The sequence below is a fragment of the Phaethon lepturus genome, unplaced genomic scaffold, assembly GCF_000687285.1.
Source record: "Phaethon lepturus isolate BGI_N335 unplaced genomic scaffold, ASM68728v1 scaffold46213, whole genome shotgun sequence".
Lineage (NCBI taxonomy): Eukaryota > Metazoa > Chordata > Aves > Phaethontiformes > Phaethontidae > Phaethon > Phaethon lepturus.
This window is the reverse complement of record NW_010529213.1, coordinates 1-21,769: the sequence shown is the minus strand read 5'-3', so window position 1 is coordinate 21,769 and position 21,769 is coordinate 1. Positions and strand designations below refer to the sequence as shown.

At 40.0% G+C, this 21,769-nt stretch overlaps 1 protein-coding gene across 1 annotated transcript; it reads right to left on the bottom strand.

Annotated features, from left to right (window-relative positions):
- Nucleotides 1–876: 876 nt before the first annotated feature.
- Nucleotides 877–21,388, bottom strand: DPYS (dihydropyrimidinase; the record flags this gene model as incomplete). The annotated part of the gene is made up of 8 exons (XM_010283868.1): nt 20,996–21,388; nt 16,918–17,076; nt 14,512–14,691; nt 13,181–13,370; nt 6,608–6,764; nt 5,472–5,613; nt 3,706–3,848; nt 877–988 (listed from the first exon to the last, which is right to left on the bottom strand). Coding segments are annotated over exons 1-8 (1,353 nt in total), but the record flags the coding sequence as incomplete, so codon positions are not given.
- Between the last annotated feature and the right edge of the window lie 381 nt (nt 21,389–21,769).

Genomic DNA, 21,769 nt, shown 5'->3' with positions numbered 1-21,769 from the left:
TTGCCTTTGGGGCCTCATCCAGGGCTTTATTTGCAAGGCTCTGACAGGCTACGGTGAGTTTATTGAGCCCTAACATCTGCCAGGAGCTGAATGTCTCTTACGAGATCTTTAGCACCTTCTGCCCCTCCTTCACAAGGGATGCTCAGCTCTTTCCACAGTCTGAATTGGGTACTGCAGTGTTTAGATTCCTTTCTGAGCATTTCTAAAACATGCCCTAGAGATTTCATATTCTTGCTTGCTTTCAAATAGCTAAAGGCATCAGCTATAGAGGACACTGACTTGCTGACAAGTGACATTCCCTTTTCTTTGCTTACTCTGGCCTCTCCTTCTGGAACAGTCGTTACAGTTGGTTTTTTTTCACAGACTTGGCGCTGTCATATTATTTGTATGCAGCTGAAAGAAGTCAGTGAACATTCTTGATCAAAGCACAGATTACAATAAGATGGTACGGTGAGCACACATTTGCTGCCTACATGCATTTTTCCAAGGGCTTCTCACAAAACAATCCTATGTGCACAGGCTGTACTTGGGATGCTGAGGGTGTTGCCTGCAAGAAGATGTTTGGTAGCACATGGCTGCAATAAACCAACAGGTCCCTCTGGTATTTGTGTGTTCTTTAATGAATATGCAATGAGTATAAGGAAGCTAAGAAACAGACCTACCCTGGCAGAACTCACAATCCATCTTTTCTAATGTAGTTTCTAAGTAATTTATACATTTAATGTGTTCTTCACAATAATGCTTACTTTCATGCAGACCTGCTAAAAACAGTATTTAGAAGCTTTTAAATACAGTAGCAAATCTGACAACTGTTCATATAATATCTTTTGCAGAAACTACCAGAAAATGCTACAGAAATAGGCCAACAAAGCTGACCTGTAGAAGGAAAGCCTCAGCTAAAGTGGCAGAGTGCTGGAAGTAGAACCTTGAATTGCAATTTCTCCCAGCTTGCAGAGTTGTCACGTTGAATTCACTAGCTTTTTGCAACCTAGAAAGAGAAAATCCTGAATGTCCAGATAGCATACAACATACTGCTATTGTACAATGATGTGGGAGGTGAAATGCAGCTGATTTTGTAGGGATATAAGTTTCTGTATTTTGAAGAGCTTCACTACCTTTCAGAACGACTTCAGAATCTTCCCTATAGACTTCCTCTGACAGATTGTGATAATACCAGTTCTTCACAGCAATACTTCATCAATTGTCTAACTCTTTAGGCTAGTATCAGCCAGTATTTTAAGACTACAGCAACACAGCATCAAATCAGATCTGGAAAACTGCCTTTTCCTCTTACAAGATTTAGGTTTACAAAGAAAAAAAATCATGATCAAAAGAGGAAGGACTTAACAAGAAAGAGAAACAAGCCTATTGTGAAATTGAAAATCACTCCCCAGAGTAAACAAAGCACATGAGGCTGCACCTAGTGTAATATTTTAAACGGCTGAAGTCTAATAGCTAGACTCCTTTTTTCTGCTGGGCTTTTTGTGCCCTCTTCAGGATTTATAGTGAAATGAATAGACAAGCACTAGTGAGATTTATTTGTACTTACTCATGTAGTTCACACAATTGTACCTACAGAGGGGCTTGTTCCCAGCAAAGCCAAAGGGATAAACAATGGGAACAGTACCAGATCAGGAAAAAAGTACTGGCTGAACTTAAAATCAGTTTGCTCAGTAAGAAAATACAGTTTAATGTTTGAAAAAATATTTGAAGAAAAACTGCACCTTCACAGCGCAGTGGACAAAAAGGCAAATAGAGCACTCAGGAGAGAGGGAAGGGAGGCAGAAGGAATGTTAGGGAGGCAAAAGGATAAATAATTACAGGAACTGACAAAGCACCTTGAGAACAATGTCAGAACTCTGCTATCCTTCTAAATTCATTTGTCCCCAGGCAGAGCAGAAGTGAACTCAGAAAAGAATCCTTCAGGTTTTTTTTTAATCAGAGTTCATAGCTCCACTGTCCTGAAATAGCTCATAGCTAGTATCTCAAAATATGCTTGCTCAACATGCCAGAAGGCATAATGCACATGAAAATCTCTCTGATCCAGCACTGGTCAGGCATCTGTGTTTATTGGGGCTGACATTCCTGAAACTTCTTTTGCTGGTGCTGCCAATTTTTTTGCGGGACTTCTGAATAGCAACCTCCATGTCCTCAAGCTTTGCAGCTTAAAACATGGAATGTTTTTCCTCTCATTGTCACATGTTTTTGGCAGTCATTAATACACTGAAATGAGTGAGAATTGTATTATCAAAAATTAAAAACACAGATTTTTTGTGTGTAAGGTAAATCTAGGATTAGGGCTTTTTTTCCTCCATTTGGTTCCAAAATCAAATTTGCCCAGTTATGCTTCAGAACTTTCCTCTACCATGAGGGGAGCTTTCAACTCTTAAACAACAAAGGTTGAAAATCTAATTCCATCTGAATTACAACAGCTCAGGCGTTAGAAACACTAAACACTGTGATAGCCTTGGTGAAAGCTGGCCATACTGTCATCATGTCCAACACCCCACAAAGTTCATCTAGGGTTAGTGATTGCTATTTTCTATGGATTTACTTGGATAACACTGATGAAGGGATTTCAAGGAGGGTCAGTGTGTGCCTTCAGCACAGTTGTAGGCTCACAGTGCTCACTAGAGCTGAGCCCAAGACAAAAGCACCAGCCCAGCACACCTCCTGACCTGCTGCTGCCGCTGTGCGCAGGGCTGGATGTGGTCAGATGTAAGACTCTGTATTAAAGTGCCTGCAGATTTAAGCTAACCTGCTCAGCAGCTGAACAGTGAAATGCACTCACACAGCCCATAGGTACCTCAGCTGAGAAAGACAACTCCCCAGGTGAGCTGGCTCTGTGACAGCTGGCTGCCAGACCATTTCCAGGCAGTTTAAACAAGACCAGGATGAGCACAAGAGCCAGAGCAAGATGCAGGACATACCGTTATTGAGGTATTTATAGTGGCCTGAGTATGGAGCTAGCTGATGGTGTTGAATACACCTGAAAACAGGAATCAGCTGTAATGCACAAAATGCTGTATGAGTTGAGGCTCCTAGAAAGACACTGCCTGCCCTTTGTAGCAAAAATGTACCATGGGATCAAGTCATCCAGGGTGAGACATCAGCACACCTTTAATGCTGTGGCAAGCATTAAGCAAGCACAGCTTGAGCTTCAGAACTAAGCTCACTCCTGGCTCTACCACTATATTTGCTCTATCAGCTAGGGAGAAGACATTAGGAGGGCAAGACCCCACACTTTCACCACCCATCCTGACCACCTTTGAGTATGTTTGAAGTAGCTGTAAGTTCAAAACACAAGCTTGTAATGGGTCATCCTGCAAGAACACAGGCTTGTCTCCCTGCTCTTTGCAGTGGAGGGAAGCTAAACATACTCCAGCACTTAACAGAGTTACTCTAAGATCCCAAAGTGGTTATTTTCACTCTTAGGATACCAAGCCCTGGTAGCATAATGTACAGACCTTGTAATTTTTGCACTTGGTCAGCAATCTAGGAGAATTCTTTTAAATCCATCTAGAAATCAAAGATCTCTGCTTACATACACTATTATAGGAGACAAATAACCTGTAAATAATTCACATGAAGTGCTGTTGAAAAACACCATAACCTTGCCCCGAAGGCTTATTGCTGTACAGAGGCTTTGAGGTAATTTTTTTCTGCAGAGAGGCTGGATGGGAGGAAATAACTACCCGTACATACCTTGTAGCTTTGGGATCCCAAATTACGATGTCAGCATCAGAACCCACAGCAATTCTCCCTTTCTTTGGGTAAATGTTAAAGATTTTTGCTGCATTTGTGCTGGTAACAGCTACAAATCTGTTTTCATCCATTTTGCCACTGTACTGGAGAAGAGTGCACAAAAGCAAACTCATTACTTTTTTAAACAATGAATGAAAAAAATGTTCCTGTTGTTGAAAAGGCTAGGATGAGTGACAGCTCTCTGCCAACATCACATCATTTTTTTTAATGCCATACTGAAGAGTTTAAAAGAAATAAAAATAACTCTTTGTCTCAGATGTACATACTGCAGTGTACATTCACTGAATACAATAACTTTATCTTACTTTATCCCACAGCAAGGGGAAAAAAAGACAACTTTAAAGCCAAACTCTCTGTGCATCAGTCCCAACCCAACTGAAATAAAATTTTGTATCTGGCTTTGAATCTGTAGTCCTGCTCAGCAGTTTTCTCAGGAGACATCTCTCAAGTATTTAGGTTTTGGAAAATGGTAAGACAGTATTAAGGAAAGCCTAGAAGATGACAAAAGAGAGGCAAGGAACAATGTGTAATATAGGAAAGGTGATTTGCAAATCTCTTCAGCAGTAACACAGAGGATGGTACTGTTTAGTAAATGTTTGAGATCAAGTAGAGCCTGTTGAAAAAATATCTTGCCCAACAGCACACACTGTTCAAAAGCAGCACTGATGTACATATTGATGTCTTGCTTTCATACTAACAACAAGCTAGATTATGTTCCAGTTTACACCGTAAATAATCCCATTAGAGCTATGCCACAGGTGAATATAGGCAGAAGTCTGCCTTGTACATGCCAGCTGGAGCTGAATCCCAAATACAGATAAATAAGAGAGATTCTGAACCACATCCTTACCAAGTGTGTGAGGTAGATAATTCTACTGTGACAAACAAATATGCTTTGCAGTGCATTATCAACAAGACTTCACTACTGCAAAAGAACATTAATTAGAAAGTTGAACTAGACCCTCTGGAACTAGCCAGAGCAATCATAACACCCAGTAAGCAGCAGACCCCTTACCAGATTGCCTTACCTCCCCCCCTCATCAGACTACCCCATATCCAAAAAGGCTGGCCACTAGCTTTCATATTTATATTTGTTTAGAGCCTGACGGGCATTGTCGTGAGAAGCACTGAGCATTCTTGTGTTGGCACTGAGAGTCTGAAGTCAATGGGACCTCAAGGTGCTCATCTCATCATATCACAGGACTGAGCCATACATTACAGAAGCATTTCTTATCTCTAGTGTGCTTCCTATGGCTGAAAACACAAATCAGAAGTTGACAGGCCCACACCCAGTGTGGAAGCTCCTCCAATGGCTAAGTTTGAGAGAGATCGAAGAGGAAAAAACACAGAACTGACTAAGTCAAAACTGTGGGCACCTCTTTCCTTTTACTTTCCTTTCATCTGTTGAAAAAAATGCTGCAACTAAATGTACTGTGCACTACCACTGAAACAACAGCAGTGCTTTGCTGCTAAATGATGGAAATGGTTCTCTAGTGCTATATTTTAAGTACTAAGAATCCTCTTCTAATCTCCCAGGACCATAAAGTGAGAGTTAATAAGGACCTTGTTATGGTATTTTATCAAAGGAGCTGAGCTATCCTGTGATACATACACTTGATGAAACTGGAGAGTTGATAACTGCTGAGAGTTTATATTTTGTTGGAGAAATCAATTACCTCCATGTTCAGACATCTTGATATACTTACAACGCCTTTTTCCCATATGACTGACATCCTGTCTTCCACACCATTCACTCCATTAGGGATTTTTGTGAAGTCATCCTTCCCCAGAGCTTTCTGGCATACGTCAAAGGTGCAATTGTCAGTCCCTGTCACAGACAGGTCATCACTATGGAGCAACAAAGTTCGTTATGAATCAGAGCATGTACCAGACCGTGCCACATAGGAAAATCTGTTGCAAGGCTGAGTAGATCCAGCCATCCATCCTGCAATGAAAAGTTGATATACCCTGCCTGGATATCTTCAGTCCCATCCTCCAAGAGTAGCTCCACAGTAACAGTCAGTTTCCCTGTGAAGAGGTTTCCTCTTCAGAAACCCCTCAGAAAAAAACAAGCAGTAAAAATAACACTTTTACTTTGGATACATCAAAGGTGTCCCACAAGTGAAGGACTGTCCCACTCTGCCCAGAGCAAGGGGCTTGGTTCCATCCTCACTTAGGGCAATTGTAGACTGTGTCACTCCATAAACCCTGTGAAATTACTACAGATCTGCACAACCATAAGCCAGTTTTCAGGCATACTTTCACGGACTCTTCAGTCAAATTCAACCCTTTCGTGGAGTTAAGATTTATTGGTAATTAAATACCAGCAAAACCAGGTATCTTTGTTAACTGCAGATATCTGAAGGATACTTCTGTTCCTACTTCCTTTTGAAGGAGATGTTATGAAGTGGACAACTTATACCTACCTTCACAAGTCTGCAGGCTTAGTTTTTATGCAGCATCCAAATTTCAAGTGAAAAGGCAGTTGACAACAAAACCCCTAGCCATGACCCACTTTTTACACATTTCCCACCAGCCTTGCTGTCTGTCCCCCTGGTCATGTTGCAATTTTTGCTACAGTATTAGCAAGGCAAGGCTTATTGATTAAAAACAGATGGGGACAGAAGGCCACAAGAGTTCAGAGAAACAAAATCTGAACACTTTCTAATTTCTGTAACAAAACATGTTTTTCATCTATGGTTTCACCTTCCATTTCTCCTTCCTGATAATATAACATTCTGTACTTAGAAAATCTCCAAGGCATCATCCTGTTACTATATACTCCAGACAGAATTTGCTGTGTATTTGGGCATCAGCTGTCACTGTTTGTTCATCTGCTTACTTGGCCAGTAAGTTCATGAGGAAACCAGGAGTAGATGGATCTGGTCTCAGCGGAGGTCCCATGACATATGCTGCAGCATGAGCCCAGTCTTTATGCCAGTAGTTGGTGCCATCGGTGCCAAGACTAGCAGCAATAGGCTCCCCATAAACCACCTTTCCTGAAAAATGTAAAGCAATAGTATCATCGTCAAACAACATAAAAATGCATACCTTGTATTCTTCTCTGTTCCGGATCTTTTTGGTGGCAATGGATTTAAATTTGAATGAGTGTTTCAAATTAAACACCAACATATGGAAGGACATAATAAACTAAGCTATAACACAGCATCTCTGTTCTGAATATTCTGCTGGTAATCTCCCAATATATTTCCTCATAAGAGCACTGCTTGGGCAAGTTTTTTAATTAAATTGTTGACAGATATATTATAATGGGGTTTACATGTTGTTTACCAGGCATGTGATTGAGATTTCAAAAGGAAAACAGTCCTCACTTCTATTAATTATGTTCAAGATCCATATATTTCTTGGTAGCACCTGTTTTGTGCTCTGAAATTATTGACTATGTAACAATGTAAATTAATATATACAGCATACAGACTGCAAGGTGGTACTTTTAATTGTCAGGCTATAATTGTTCCAGGAAGAACAATATGGCACCAGACATAAATTTAAAGAGTGTAAAAACACTTCCCAAATAAAAAAGTATAATTTAATTAAAAAAGTTAACTCTCAAATTTTAATCTTTAATTCTTTGTTGCACAGTATTATAGATTCCTCAGAAGAGGACACCAACCCAGACTGGCTGTTAGCCTTTGGGTAGAGCTAACATATTTTAACTACTTTTTCCTCCTAGGAAACATGGGTTTGAAACTCATCAGAACAAGATGGGAGATGAAACGAGATGTTTCACTCCCTGAGGAGGTGGTCTAGCCACTTTGCAGTTCTGTAGGTGACAGGTGGTAATGCCCCTGACTGTGATGGTCACCAAAGAACCAGAGCGAGCTGGGACCTCACATACCCACTCATAGGCTGCTTGGTGCTGGTTAAAGGCAACCTCTGCTGGATCCCAGCAAGAGCTTCCTCCCTGCTCCCTACAGACAGCGGGTATCTGGCTGTGGATCCCAGATTTCTCTCCGGGCACAATTTTTATTAGAACTGTCAGTGCATTTCCCCAGCAAGGGTAACTGCTTGGTGATATAAGACAGTGACCTTTCTCTGGCTTTCTGCGTGTAGGTCATACATTCACGGTACTGTTGGACATCAACAAAGAAAACCTTTGCAGATTTCGCTCTCTACATTAGGTACTGGTACTTCTGTGAGCTACTGGACTCTAATTGCGACACTAGCACAGCTGGCTACTGAGGAGCTCAATTCTTTTCAAAATATGTTTCCCACCGCAGTAGTGCCATTCCTTAAATCTCCTGTGCTAGCCTTGCAAAAAGGCCTCACACCATTTAAACCCCATAGTTCTACACTTATTTCTACAAGGTTTCAAGACCTGCTCCAACATTACTGTACTGTACATTTACTCCAAGTACTACATAGTAAAACTTCTTCTATGACCTAAAGACTCCCTATTAGAATTATTAATTTGCTATAACCACCTCAGCATGCCCTGATATGCTGAATGTGCTTGTCTTACACTTACAGTTTGGCTTGGAGCATTTTAAGCTCCCAGTCCCACTTATCTACATACACTATAGATTTACACTTGGGCTCAGAGGGAGACCGCCACCATTTTTTGGACTTGAAATCATGACTTAAGCAGTTACTTACTGGTTTTTGCCTCTTATTTTCAAAACTTAAAGCACTGAATATGAGGCCATCCATGGAAGTGATGTGATCACTCAGTGAATGAGGAGGTTTGAGTCAGATTAGTCTTTTCTTAATTCAGGGCAGCTGCAGGAGTCAGGGGGATCTTGGCCTTCCCTGGGCAACTCCAAACACAGTATTTGAGGGCAGGCTGCCACAAACCTAGATATATACAGAAAAAGTCCTGCATATATAACCAATCTCCTATATTTACCTATTAGGCTTTTGACAGACTTTTCATGAGCAAAGTCAGCAGGAAGGGGGGGAGGGGGAAATGTGGTGTGATGTGCATCTTTCCTACTGCATCTAAACAAGCTGAAGAAACTTCCATCCTAAGTAAACCTTAACTATGAATCATGAGGACATGGCTATAAAAGATAAAAGTTAAAATGGTAGTAAGGGGTAAATGTTTAGTTTCCACAAATAATTTTCTTATCTTTTTTATGTTTCACAACATAAAACTGAAAAGAAGTCCCCAAGCTCACAGTTGTATAATGCTGAGTTGATTCTAACTCATGTACCATAGCTCATGACAGTATTTCTGTAGTCCGAATTTGACCTGAGCAGCTCCCCTTGTTCCCATGAGTGGGAAGGAGTACAAGCTTCAACAGACTACATCTGGACACTTCTGCTGACTGTGCAATTTCTTGCATTTCATTTGGATCATGAGTAGTCAGACTGAAGGGTACAATAATATCAAGATTCTGCTTTAATCCAAATAACAGAAAAATTCTGCATTACAGCTCTTCTAGCTCAATTGGCTTCTGCCTATACGCATGGAAGTGGAGTAATGCGGTAAAAAATCAGGTCTTTCCATTTGTTATGTTTTCCTGCGTTCAATAAAAACAGTAAGCAGAAAGCATTCTGCTGTTTGGTCTTTCTGACATCTCCAAGCTGCTAGGAAATAGCTGTGGATTTGGTCACTTCATCAGATGCCCAAACTGGCAAGAGCTATTTTCACATAAATAACATTATAACAAAGAAGAACATGCAATTGCAATTTATTTTACCACCTATCAGAATTCAAAAACAGCTATAATTTTGAGAAACAGTAACTAACATTTACAGGCTTGAAAAACTGGTCCCTGTGTGCTTATTCTAGTAAAAGTTTCAGAAGCACTTAAGATAAGGTCATACGGGGCAAAGATACTCACTGACCAGCTGTGAGTGAGAAGAAGCAGAACTGCAAGGCAGGGTTTATTGAGTCAGGCATAGTTAGCTGTCCTGCATGAGCCAGCAAAAAAGTTGGTATTTTTAGTTCACTCCTGTGCTCAGAATCAGCTTGAGAGTCTGTATACCCACAGCTATGGATATGCCCTTCCTCTCAGTAAGAGCAGACCTGGCCCGAGACTGATGGTAGGAGGTACCAACTTTCTAAGTATAAGCAAGCTTCTTGTAATCTCTATCAAGTACATATTTTTGTATGCACTTTTTTTAAAAAGGAGAAACCTTTTCAAAAAATTGACTTTTTAGTAAGATTCTGCTTTCTAGTTCTGATCTGCACTAGAAAGTCTTACCTCCTCAGCTGTAACAGCACAGTTAAATGGGCAAAGGGACATGATCTCTAGCCTTTAGTACACTTAGAATGAAAGTATTTTTACATGGGAGGTAGTATAAACCATATATCCCTAAATCACATTTTATTAGCCTTGCTTCCCCATACGTGTTACTGGCCGAAGGAATGGGTGACAGGGCCTCATTAGTTTTCCCCAGTAAGTTTATATCAGGTAGTCCTAACAAGGAGAGGGAGCTGCACTGCCTGACACCAGCACTCTACAGCCTTGTCTTCTCATTGTAGGGAGCAATAGCAGGAATTTACACAATAGCAGGAAGAGGATCCTCTTTGTCTTTCCACTCGAGGGAATGAGACTGTCATGCACACAGACTGCCCTTCTGTGGAAGCAGACAGTTCCTTTACCTGTTCTAGCAAGATTCAAGATCATGTTTTGCACAGGGATGAAGAAACAGCCTGCTGAGATGAGCAAGAACAGTTCTCACAGAGAGGTAGAGAGGTGCTGTCTTTGACCCTCTCAAGTGGAGAACTGGTGAACCATTGCTTTTGGCAAACAGGCTGGTAGGGCCCAAGAAAAGAACAGGATGGGGGAACGAGTCAACCTGTCCCTCTCCAACACAGTCACAAGGTGTAAATCTTGGATTTCCTGTTGAATATTCAGCAGCACTGTAGCTGTTACTAATGTACATGAAAAACATGCTGCTACAATTTGGAGACTTCCTTTGGTGACTGGTGTTGCTGGAGATCAGAGCAGACATAGATGGTGGGCTTTGGCATGGGGGCCAAGAAGGAAAGACTCATGTGATTTCCCTGAAGTTTGCTTATTCTACTATAAGAACTAGTATCCCTTTACAGTCTGTATGACTGCGTTTAGCCTTTAAATTCTGAGCCATAGCTCACTGAAGACAACAGAATTATGCCTACTGTCTTCAGCAAACTGTATCAGGCCTTCAGGCTCTAGCTCCAATATTATTTTTCACCTTGTATAGCTAAATGATGGACAAGGAAGAATTGGGCTCTGACTTACATTTTTGACTAGGAAAATCACCATCCCGCAGAATTCAGAAGCAACGCTTCAACTCTGGTATCACACTGTCACCCAGAAAATAGATTATGCTCACTGAAGATCAGTCTCCCCCCTTCTGAGGTCAGTGTTGGAATAGGAAGGGATATCAATCTTCCTCTGACATAGGCAAGGATGAATATGCACCCACACACTGTACTTCATGCTAAGTGGTTGGAAAGGAACATGAAAAATTTTATAGTTGTAAAGCAGGAAGCCAGCATCAAAAGGTGGGGAAATAATATTGAAAAGATTAATAAACTGCATTAGATTGAATATTTCAAATGCTTGAGAGTCTTCTGGTATTTAAGAGTTTACACAGCTTTCACATTAGAGTGGTTTTAACCTGTCCAAGTTGAACATCTTTCAGCAAAATATTTGGGTTTTATTTATGTCATTCATACAATACTTTGAGAATATTTTTTTTTTCTGGAACTCCTTGTTTTGTATTACCACTTTTAATTGAAGAATGGAAACTTTTACTGAAACTAACAATAACGAATTTCTAATTGCCAGAATTTATACACATCAGTCTCATTAAAAACTGTAATTGTTGTAACTATCTTTGTGGTACACTAGCTATCTTTAAAAATTTCTTAATCAATCCTAGATTTCTGTTTCCGAAACAGTATACTTCCATGCAAATAGAAATTAATTATGGAGAGATGTGATACATTGCTGTGCACAAAAGCAAGCATTGATGATTCTGACTGCCTCAATCCAGGAAGCTATGAAATCCAATTTGCACCACAGTAAGTATAAGTCGTACCAACATCAAAGCAGTATACATATATCAGGTCAGTTATCAAACTGGCACTGCAGACTAGTCCTACCAAAAACACATGCCTAACAATATTTTGCAGTATTTACTATCAGCATAATTTTTTTTACTTTAATAGTGTGGTACAAAACACCAGCTCCTATCCTAGGTCTTTTATGTTTCATCTTTAATCTGGGTATTTTAACTGTTGTTACAGCTTCTTGTAGTAAATGTTGACATGAAACCTGTGAATGTACAAATAACCATACACTGATGGATATAATCCACATTACCTGCAGCACTGACATCTGGTGGAGGAATCTAATATAGCACAGTACCAAAAGATGTGCCAGTAAAAAATATTCCAGTAGATTCTTTCATAAACTTGAATTACTGATAAGTCTTACTAGAAGTCATAATCAATACATATTCCACATAAACATATCCATATATATTAGCACAATGATATAATGCTGGCTTTGATTGCACTTTCATCCAGCTTTCATACTCTGCATTTTGATATTAATAATCTACACCCCCTGTGTAAGCATTATCTAAAATCAAGAAATAAGGAAACTGAGGTTTGTATGCAATGAAATGTTAGGTCAGATAAACTGAGATGTAAAAAGATAACGAGGACAGCTATTCCACAAAGTTTTAAGCCCTCCAAATCACAGGCTTCTGTCCTGCTCCTTCCACCCATGTAATATCTCCTCAACAGCACTGTCATTCAACAAGGCTGCTCTGAATGAACTTACAGATGAGAAGGTAAAACATCCTGAATCCCTACAGCCTTTGGGCTGCTTCCAGCCTGCCCAACAGATGGTCAAGAAGCTCAGGCTCCCTTGGCTGACCAGAATTATTTATGAACCCTGCAGTGCATGACCTGAGAAACCCTTCCCTGGAGGGAATCGAGGCTTTCAGACACTGTCATCATCTCCATGATTTCTAAGTGCCCAGTGAATAGGAGTGCTGGTCATCCCACAGCACTGTCTGTAAAAAACGTGGTATGCTCTCTGATGTAGAATTTCTCATCTAAGTAGTTGATAAAGGCTTGCAGACTATAGCTCAAGGGAGGAGAATAGCAGAGCATATATTGTGTTGGACCGGTCATATCATTTTTAATGAAATAATGCTGTCCTGGACATCAGTCTGACCTTGGAGGTACAGTACGAAGGAAAAAACGTTTGGTCTGGGGAGAAGAGAAAGTCTCAATCCCAGCTGCTCTTCTACACTGCTTAGCTCCCCTTTGGCCCCACAAAACACACACACACACAGTGTAGATTAGACATCCCACTCCAAGAAATTCACCCATGTTCTGAGGGTTATGGCACCCGTGACAAGTAGGACACTGATGCTGTGTTTGATTTTCCATGACCCTTCCTCCAATGCCATTGCCCAAGCAAAAAAGAATCATGACTTTTACCTTCTCGTCGTGCATCACTTATCACCCTTGCTGCAGATTTACTCATTACATGGACTACAAAAAGGGGGCAGTTTACAGCATTTGCTATGGTAATTGCTCTTTGCGTAGCTTCAGCTTCCACTTCTTCAGGACGACACAGCTCATGCCCCTCAGGGCCAGTTATTCCCATTGCCAGCATCTTCTTTGCACCCTGAACACCACACAAAAACATGTAAGTCAGTTAAAGTGCAACCATGGTGCTGTGAACATGCTGCTGGACAAATGGATCCTAAACCAGCCACTGCAGCTTGTTTGAGAAAAAAACCAACAAAGCAGTTATGATTTTTTTCAAGAGAAGTTATTGTTGTGTTATCTGAAATCCAGTGTATCTCTCCATAAACACAAGTCTCAGAATACCTAAATGACTTCAGAGAACACACTCCACTGGCTTGCAGGGATAAATCACCGTTTTTGAAAACCCTACCCCTCTCTCAATATGTACTCTTAAATGATCGCAGACAGTAACTGAGGTGACAGTACTAACCCCTCATTGGAAAAAAAACCTGAAAGATCTTTACTAAGCACAAAGATACACATCCAGAGCCTCTGAATGAGGCTCCAAGGTTTTAAGAGTCATAAGATTTTATCCCTACTGTATTAGAGGAACTTATGCTTTGCTGATTTGAGATTACCTAACAATAAATTAATTTCCATTATGGAACCTGGGGCAGAGTCAAAACACTATTGACTAGAATAGTTGAAGAAACTCAAAGACATCAGTGTAGTTATACTCCCAGTGCCTCCACACAGCACTGAGACAGCAGTAGCAAGTGTGCAGTGAGGCTAACTGCGTATAAAGGGACATTGAAACTTTTGTGCCCAGTCAGTGAAGCTTTCTCCATACTTCTGGATTTGTCCCTGTCAGATGAGCCAACTATATTTGGAGAGACCTAGGGTTAGGCATCACACGCCTGGTGTCTAAATACTTGGCCGAGTGTTCCCCCTTTGACTTGGTCAATGGTCAGGCTCTGACTGTTGCTTTCGTTGTCAGTCAAGTATACATATTATATTGCAAGTATATATTATACTGCAAGTATAACTCTCATTGTAACAGGATCATTTGCCTCCTGTCTACCCTGAATCCAGGACTCTAGGTTACAATTTCTTAGCCCACCACAACCATCCTTTAGGATCTTGGACAAGATGTTTGTCTTCAGTTGCCTGGAAGTAAAATAAGGTAGGAAAAGCCTTTTCTGATGGTACAATGATGGTACTAATACATCTGTTGAAGTGCTTAGGTAATAGGACTATTTATATTCCTGACTTTGATGGACAAAATGTCAAATGACTACCTGTGCAATTAGCTCCCCATTCTCCGCATGGACTTGAGCAACTGCTCCAAGTTCCTTACAGCAGGAAAAGGCTGCATATAACTCCTCATCATTGACCATGTATAGATCTTTATAGGCCATAAACATCTTGAAGGAGTTGACGCCTTTGTTTTGAACAAGACTTTTCATTTCTTCCTTCACCTGAAAGACAGTCAGCAATTTTCAAAAACCAGCAATATTGTATTTTACCTGTCAATAATTTTGTATAAAGAACTTGTAAGTATGAAGGCTGAGGCTTTACTCACACATCAAACATACGTTCAGTCCAAACGGCCCAAGGCACATATTTAAGACTGATTTACGCTATTCTTGTATCAAATTTATTCTCAAAGTATATAAACCAGTAACACTGCAGGTGCAGATACTGGAGGCACAGGCTAATTGCAGAAAAGGAATGCAAGAAATGCAGAAAGGTAAAAGATAGTGAAGCAGGATTTTATTCCAAATAAACCTCCTGGTGTTGAAAATACACAGTCCAATACTACAATCAATGTATCCAACTTATAAAGTATGGAGATTTGTGCAAAACTGATTTTCAGAATTGGATTGTAATAGGCTTCAGCTTCTAGCAAATAACAGAGTGGCAGAAAAGATCTAATCTCCTAGAGCTTTGTCCTGACTCTAAACAACACACAGCCTTTTGAAATATTTTGTTGTCAAACAAAATAGCTCTAAAACTCTAGATGCAAGCCTGCTTTTTTTCTTGTATGCACTCCTTGATAGGATTCCCTACTTCTGCTAGGCTCTGTGAAGCCCAGCAAAACATTATGTCCCAAAGAAAGAAAGAAAGATGCAGATTTTAGCCCAAAGTTTTCTTGTACAGCTGGTTAGCTAAAACTATCCATTACCTAACTTTGGCTCTCCCTTCCCAGTAAAATGATGGTGACAGTAATTCATGTGTATCTGAGATGCTATTACAATTTCCATGGGATGAATTCCTTTCAAACAGGAAAACATTATTTTTCATCTTCTCGCTAATAATCTGGTTGGATCTGCCCAGGAAAGGTAAGAGATTGATATAAACGCAAGGAAATTATCTGGACTTATCTAGAGGAGGGATGGGAGCATATCTTGAGAGGGAATTATCAAACAAATAAATACTTGACATAAGGCCCTGGTCTGAAACAAACATAGAGGCATGTCATTTATTTTCTCCTTCACTAACTACTATGACTAAGGGAAGGCATTGTAAAGAATGTATGTTTTTAATCAATACTTTAAATCCTGAGGAGATGATAGCTAATTTGAAGGGCAGGTCTTTTACAGCTACAAAACATCAGACCTTTCTCTCTCTTTCAATCCTGGCCTTTAAAAACAGTTGATATCTTAACATAAACCAGCACATTTCATTGATTTATACCTCCCTGGTTTTATTGGATTTTTCAGTACAATTCCAGTGTTCTCTACGGAGGCTCTTTCAAATGCACATTCCTCAAACTTCACTGAAGAATTTATTTTGTGTCTTTGCATTGAGCTAGAAGTTGCAGTCAGTCTATTTAGCGCTTAGTGCACAGAATATCAAAGATGGGGTGTTTGCAGACTGAAGGCTTTGGTTTATATAGTTTAAAAGTTAAAAATTAGAGGAAGTACTCATATTTAAAAATTGAATTTACTTAATATATCTATATACTGATGCATGTTTTCTGAGGATCCAAAGTGGTCTTGTAAAACATGGGTCAGGTTCAGATGTCAAGCACCTGAAAAGTTAATTTATTCAGTAAAGCTTTCAGGCTATTAGCAAATATTCACACAACAAGGACAGTTCTCCCATATGTAAATTCCGAAAAGGTTTTTTAGATAATCTCATGTTCAAGGAATTATTGGCTCCAGTCCTGCTTGCTTTTAAGGAGATATTATGGCAGTCACCCAGGAATAGAACTCTTCCTTTACAAATAAAATTAAGTACCATTTTTTCATGTATACCCTTATTAAAAAAAAAAACAAAAAAGCATAGATCATCAAGTGTTCCAGTAACAAAAGGCAAAATTCATGCAAACACCTCTTTCCCCCTCTGGCCTGCCTGGTCTTGGTCTTGCACAACTTCAACTTTGTGCAGTATTATCCAAAGATATAGGCTATCTGCAGACTCTCTTTATTTTTTCCAAACACCTCTTTCCCCCTCTGGCCTGCCTGGTCTTGGTCTTGCACAACTTCAACTTTGTGCAGTATTATTATATAGGCTATCTGCAGACTCTATTTTTTCAAATACATGTAGTTCTAGAAGGGTGTGGACTATTTCAAATGTAGTTTTCACACACAAAACTACAAACTATTACACCGCCAGCAAGCTATATTTAGCACATGAGCACTAATTTAAAGCAGGTGCAGTACCAATTCATGGAATTGAAAATTAGCTATTGTGTCTACCTTGTTGCTCCACCATGTAACTGCCACATGCAGTGCATAATCACAGCAGACTTTAGGGTCTGCCCAGCTCTTCCATGTATCAAAGGCTTCAATAAGAGAACAGCCTTTCTGAGGGATGGCAAAGTCGATGATCATAGTGGTTCCTCCTGCTACAGCAGCCTGAAAGGAAGAAAGTTAATATTTAGCAATCAGCGAGAATGCAAAATTCCTCCCACTCTCTCCGATTCCCTGTGCAACAATTAATCTTGACACTCTGAAAAGCCAAAAGCCACTGAAGAGTTTCCCCGAGTCAAGTCTGAACTTGCAAAATGATTGTGGAGATTAATATCACCTCATTTGAAAAGGATGTTCTCAAACAGATATTCAGGGGAATCACGGGGAAATTCTCAGACTGAAGGAGAAGCTTTTGCACATGTACAAAATCTTATCAAAGATTTGGAGATGAGTCTGCAGCATTCATGCATCAGTAGGTTTTCTTAAGCAGGTTTTCTTAAGCCAGTGGGATCACTGAGAAAGAAGAGCACCCAGAAGACCACAATCAACTTGAGAAATGCTTCATCAGAGTCTACATAGTTGAAAAAACAAGCTTGTGTGACAGGAAAGTATTAAGAGGCAGATACACAATGAAAAAAAAAAAACAAAACAGATTCAGGTTGAAAATCGAGTGTGAAAATCGAGTGTAAAAATCTCCAAATTCTTGTCTAACACCAAAAGGATTTTTAGAGTGTTTTAAAATTATTTTTATTACTGATGAGGTATCATTTAGAAAAACTGCATAGCAGGTTTTTAAATACAATGAGGTATTTACATCCTCCATATAAATATTTACAAGAAAATAAACAAACAAAAGACTTTATGTATGTTATGAGGATCAAAAATTGCTTTTTAACCAATAATTTTTACTCTCCTTTATGGACATTTGAATTCTTCCTTTTTTTTTGTACTTTGAAGGATCTTTGTTAGTCACTCCCAGAAACCAGATCCTTGACTAACAGACATTGATCCAATACAGAAATTCCTTTGTTGTAACTGTTACAATCTTCCAAATTAGCCACAGAAATCCCCTGTTATTGCTCTGAACAACATCCCTTTGCACAACAGGTACAACCAATTCCGATCAAAAAATACACAGTTCAAATTCATGTTACATTACTCTTCCTATTTCTAGATCAACTAGTCTCTTCCTTCTTTCTCTTCACCTAGCAATCAGAAGCAAAATTGTAAATATGTCAGTATATTTTGCAAAAAAAGAAGTTTGGAAAGTGACGTAAACATTTGTGAATCTGTGATGAATTCAGCAAAACTTTTTCTCCAAGAGAAGCTGTTCAGACTGTCAATTTTTTTTCAACAAGACAGACTGAATTCTTATTTGTTAAACAGGATTTAGAATTAACGAATATTTATAGACTTCAAGTAAAAAAAAATTTATGGGTTCAACAACTCCACTCAAAGTCTCTTTTTTCCCCTAACATCTTTTTTCCCCTCTCTTTGTAAAGAGAGGTATTCTGTGCCTTTATTTATTCAGCTGAATGGGTAACTCTTAGCTAATCATTGTAGCATATTTTGCAATAGTTGGAACAAAACTCTGTCTCCCTGATTCTCTTGCCAAAATATTTGTCAGATGATGACCTTCAGTAAATAGCTCTGAACACTTTCCACACTTGGGCCTGGGTTAAGAAGGTCCACAATAACTAACTTTTTGACATCTGATCACTAGGCTTGATCTGGACTCTTCTTTTAGACACCAAAGTGACTATCTGGACATCCTATTTTGTGTACGCAGTCTCTGTTTTGCAGCTTCCCTGTCCAGTGCCTCAAGAAGTTACTCAAAAAACCCTCAAAACCTCAGAAAGATATTACTTTTTTTTGCAAGTTAGCACACATTTTACCTCCCCTACTTTGGGATTTCACAGTGTAGGCACCTACATCTGAGCTAGTCTGCATCTTGGTTCTCTTTAAAGTCAATGGAGGCACTTTAAGAATGAGACCTCTTAGACCTTAAGAAGGTGTTTTAAGAGAAAGCCAGTCATTGCTGTTTCTTTTACATGTTTTCTCCTGTAAAACAAAATCATCTTCTGGCTTCAAGTCACACTTGTTTGATTTCTCTTGCGATGTCCAATTTCTAAATACATCATTGATAATTAGCTTACAAAAATGGTCTTCACAGAGAAATAAAGGATTGTTGCAGAAAATGACAAAACAATAATATATATATATATTTGTGTACTGTAAATGATGTAAACTAAGTATTTCAGAAATCAAATTCTGCACTTTATTCAGCCAGGAAACATACTTTGTGACACCTGCAGATAAGCAGAACAGACATTGTGGACTTGATTTTTTTCTCTCTATTTACCACAAAAAGCAGTGTGAAGACAAAAAATTGCTTGTGGAAGCCATTTTGGTAATTATAATTTTTTTTGAAGAAATATTTTTCTAAAAAAGACAGCAATTGCTAGACCCATACAATAATAGATTCCATCATTTCTACCAGATAACTATGGAAGACACTTAATTTGGGGAAAAAAAATCCCATGATCAAATTTATAATCCCTTTCCAGCTATCAGTTCTGGAGGTGGAAATTCAGTGTTGTAGCTTTCCTTTGACATCTTATCTTACATTTGCCTTGGAGGGACATGTTATGTTTGACATTGCAGCCATTTTGGTATGGCAGGAAAGATCTGCTGCGATGGACAAAATCATTTTTTGTCAAAGTTTTGCAGAATAATTACAGTCTATTATAATGAACTACTATAACTTCTGTGCTCATTGAGAAAAACAATTCTAGTGCTTAAAATTATCCAGTGTACAATATTTCCATTCAAATAACAGCAGCAACACCAGCAAATGTATCTTGAGTTTGAATAAATACTTATTGAAAGAAATATACCAGTAATTTAATGATAACATACAGGTCATTTGTAGCCCTCCCTTCAGTACTCTAGGGTCAACATTAAAAAAAGCCAAATCCTTGTTCGAGTATGGAAATGTACAATTATGCCACTCAGACGATCTAACTCGCACTCTCATGACATGATGGGGCAAGCAAGAAATGAAATTTCCTGTTAAAGAATAGGGTCAATCTAAGCAAGACGGCAAACTTGAAAGGTTCTTAATAGTTGTGTGGTTACTGCATCACACCATTTGTTAAATGGAGTTGAATTTAACTTATTTCAATTATTTCAAAGAGGCAAATTAGTATTTTGCACGTCAGAAAAAATGCACATCAGTGAAATCCTTTTCTTTAGAAGGGATGCAATACCGCTTTCTGCTTTTTAGCAAAGCTCAGTTCTGCTGTGAGAGGGACACGATGTAACAGGCTCTCTGAGGATGCTGGCTAACAGACAAGCCAACTAGGGCAATGTGGTCCCTTCTGTGGGCAAAGGATTTCAGCCTGCATAGCAAAGCTCTTAGTAAAGCACCTTACAAACTTTAGGGAGCTCTGTACGAGTATTTTTACTGTATGGAGGTGATGCATAATACCGTTAATATAGTAATTGATATACTGCTAATGCAAGGAATGTAATGAGATCAGCTAAAAAGCTGAAAAAAGCCCACTCCATGTGTAAAACTGGGAGAAATTAGATACTTTTAGAAAGTGAATATGAACTGGACTTTCACCGAGACACAGTAAGATCCAAAGTGAATGACAGAAGAAAAGCTTGCATTCCCCCATGCTGACAGAGAAGAAAGATCAGATTACCACAGAAGTGCTCCCAATGCACTGGGGAGTTAAACTGCTGCTTTAGTTAACCTTTGCTCAGAAAAGTATGAAGCTTGTTGCATATACCAATGCAAGCTGTCATCTGCATGGTGACAGCCAGGGAAAATGACTGCACTTAACACTTGCCAACTGCAGCCAGAAGAATCTCTGAAGGAACCCAAATAACATACTGGTTGAAAGTGGACCTCCGAGTACCCCAACTGCTTATTACAACATCCCAGACAACGGACAGTAACAATTGCCTGTGCTTGATTCACACTCTATTCTCTCGTTTGGAAGTAATATTAAATAACGAGCTGACATCCCTTTCTGAGAAAGCCCAGATGCACACACAGACACATATGTGCACCCACCTTGGTTCCTGTATAGAAGTCGTCTTTTGACGTGCTACCCATAAAAGGGAACTGCATGTGCGTATGAGTATCGATGCCCCCAGGGATCACCAGCTTGTTGGTCGCATCCAGCATGACGAGTCCGGTCGGTGGCTCAGGGTTTAGGTTTGGTCCCACTTGCTGCACCACTCCATCTTCCACGTACACATCAGCCACCACAGAGAAGTCGTCGTTCACGACTTTCCCCCCTTTGATCAGAAGTCTCTGCTGAGCCAGGTTTTGGTGTGGCATGGGAGCCTGGAAGGTGAGAGTGAGGCCTCAGCTCAGAAAGTTGCTCTTGCCTGAGAGTACTTCACTGCCCATGTCCCAGAGCAGCAGTTATCTCCAAATGGCCCTAAACACACACGCACAGTGCTCTTTAAACAGACATAAGCGGAATTGCCCCCTCTGCCCTTGGCAGCTCCACCTCCCACCTCCAGCGGAGCACCAATGCCCAGCGAGTGCAGCGAGCCGGCACAAGGGATGGCGGCCGAGTGTTGCCTTCGGGCCCTTCCTTCCTGCTCCAGTCTCTGCCTGGAGAATGCGGGGCCAGGCTTTCCGGAGGGTCCGTCTCGGCTCTCATGGCACTCGCTCCAGCCTGCCCTGTACACCCCATGAGACGGGCTGGGCTGTTTTGAAAATGTGGCCATTCATCGGCTTATGATGCCCAAAGGTGACCCAAGCTCTTTGCAACAGGGTCTGAGGAAACTAAGGGTGACTGAGCTGCCTGCAGCTGCCCGGGAGCCTGCGAGTCCT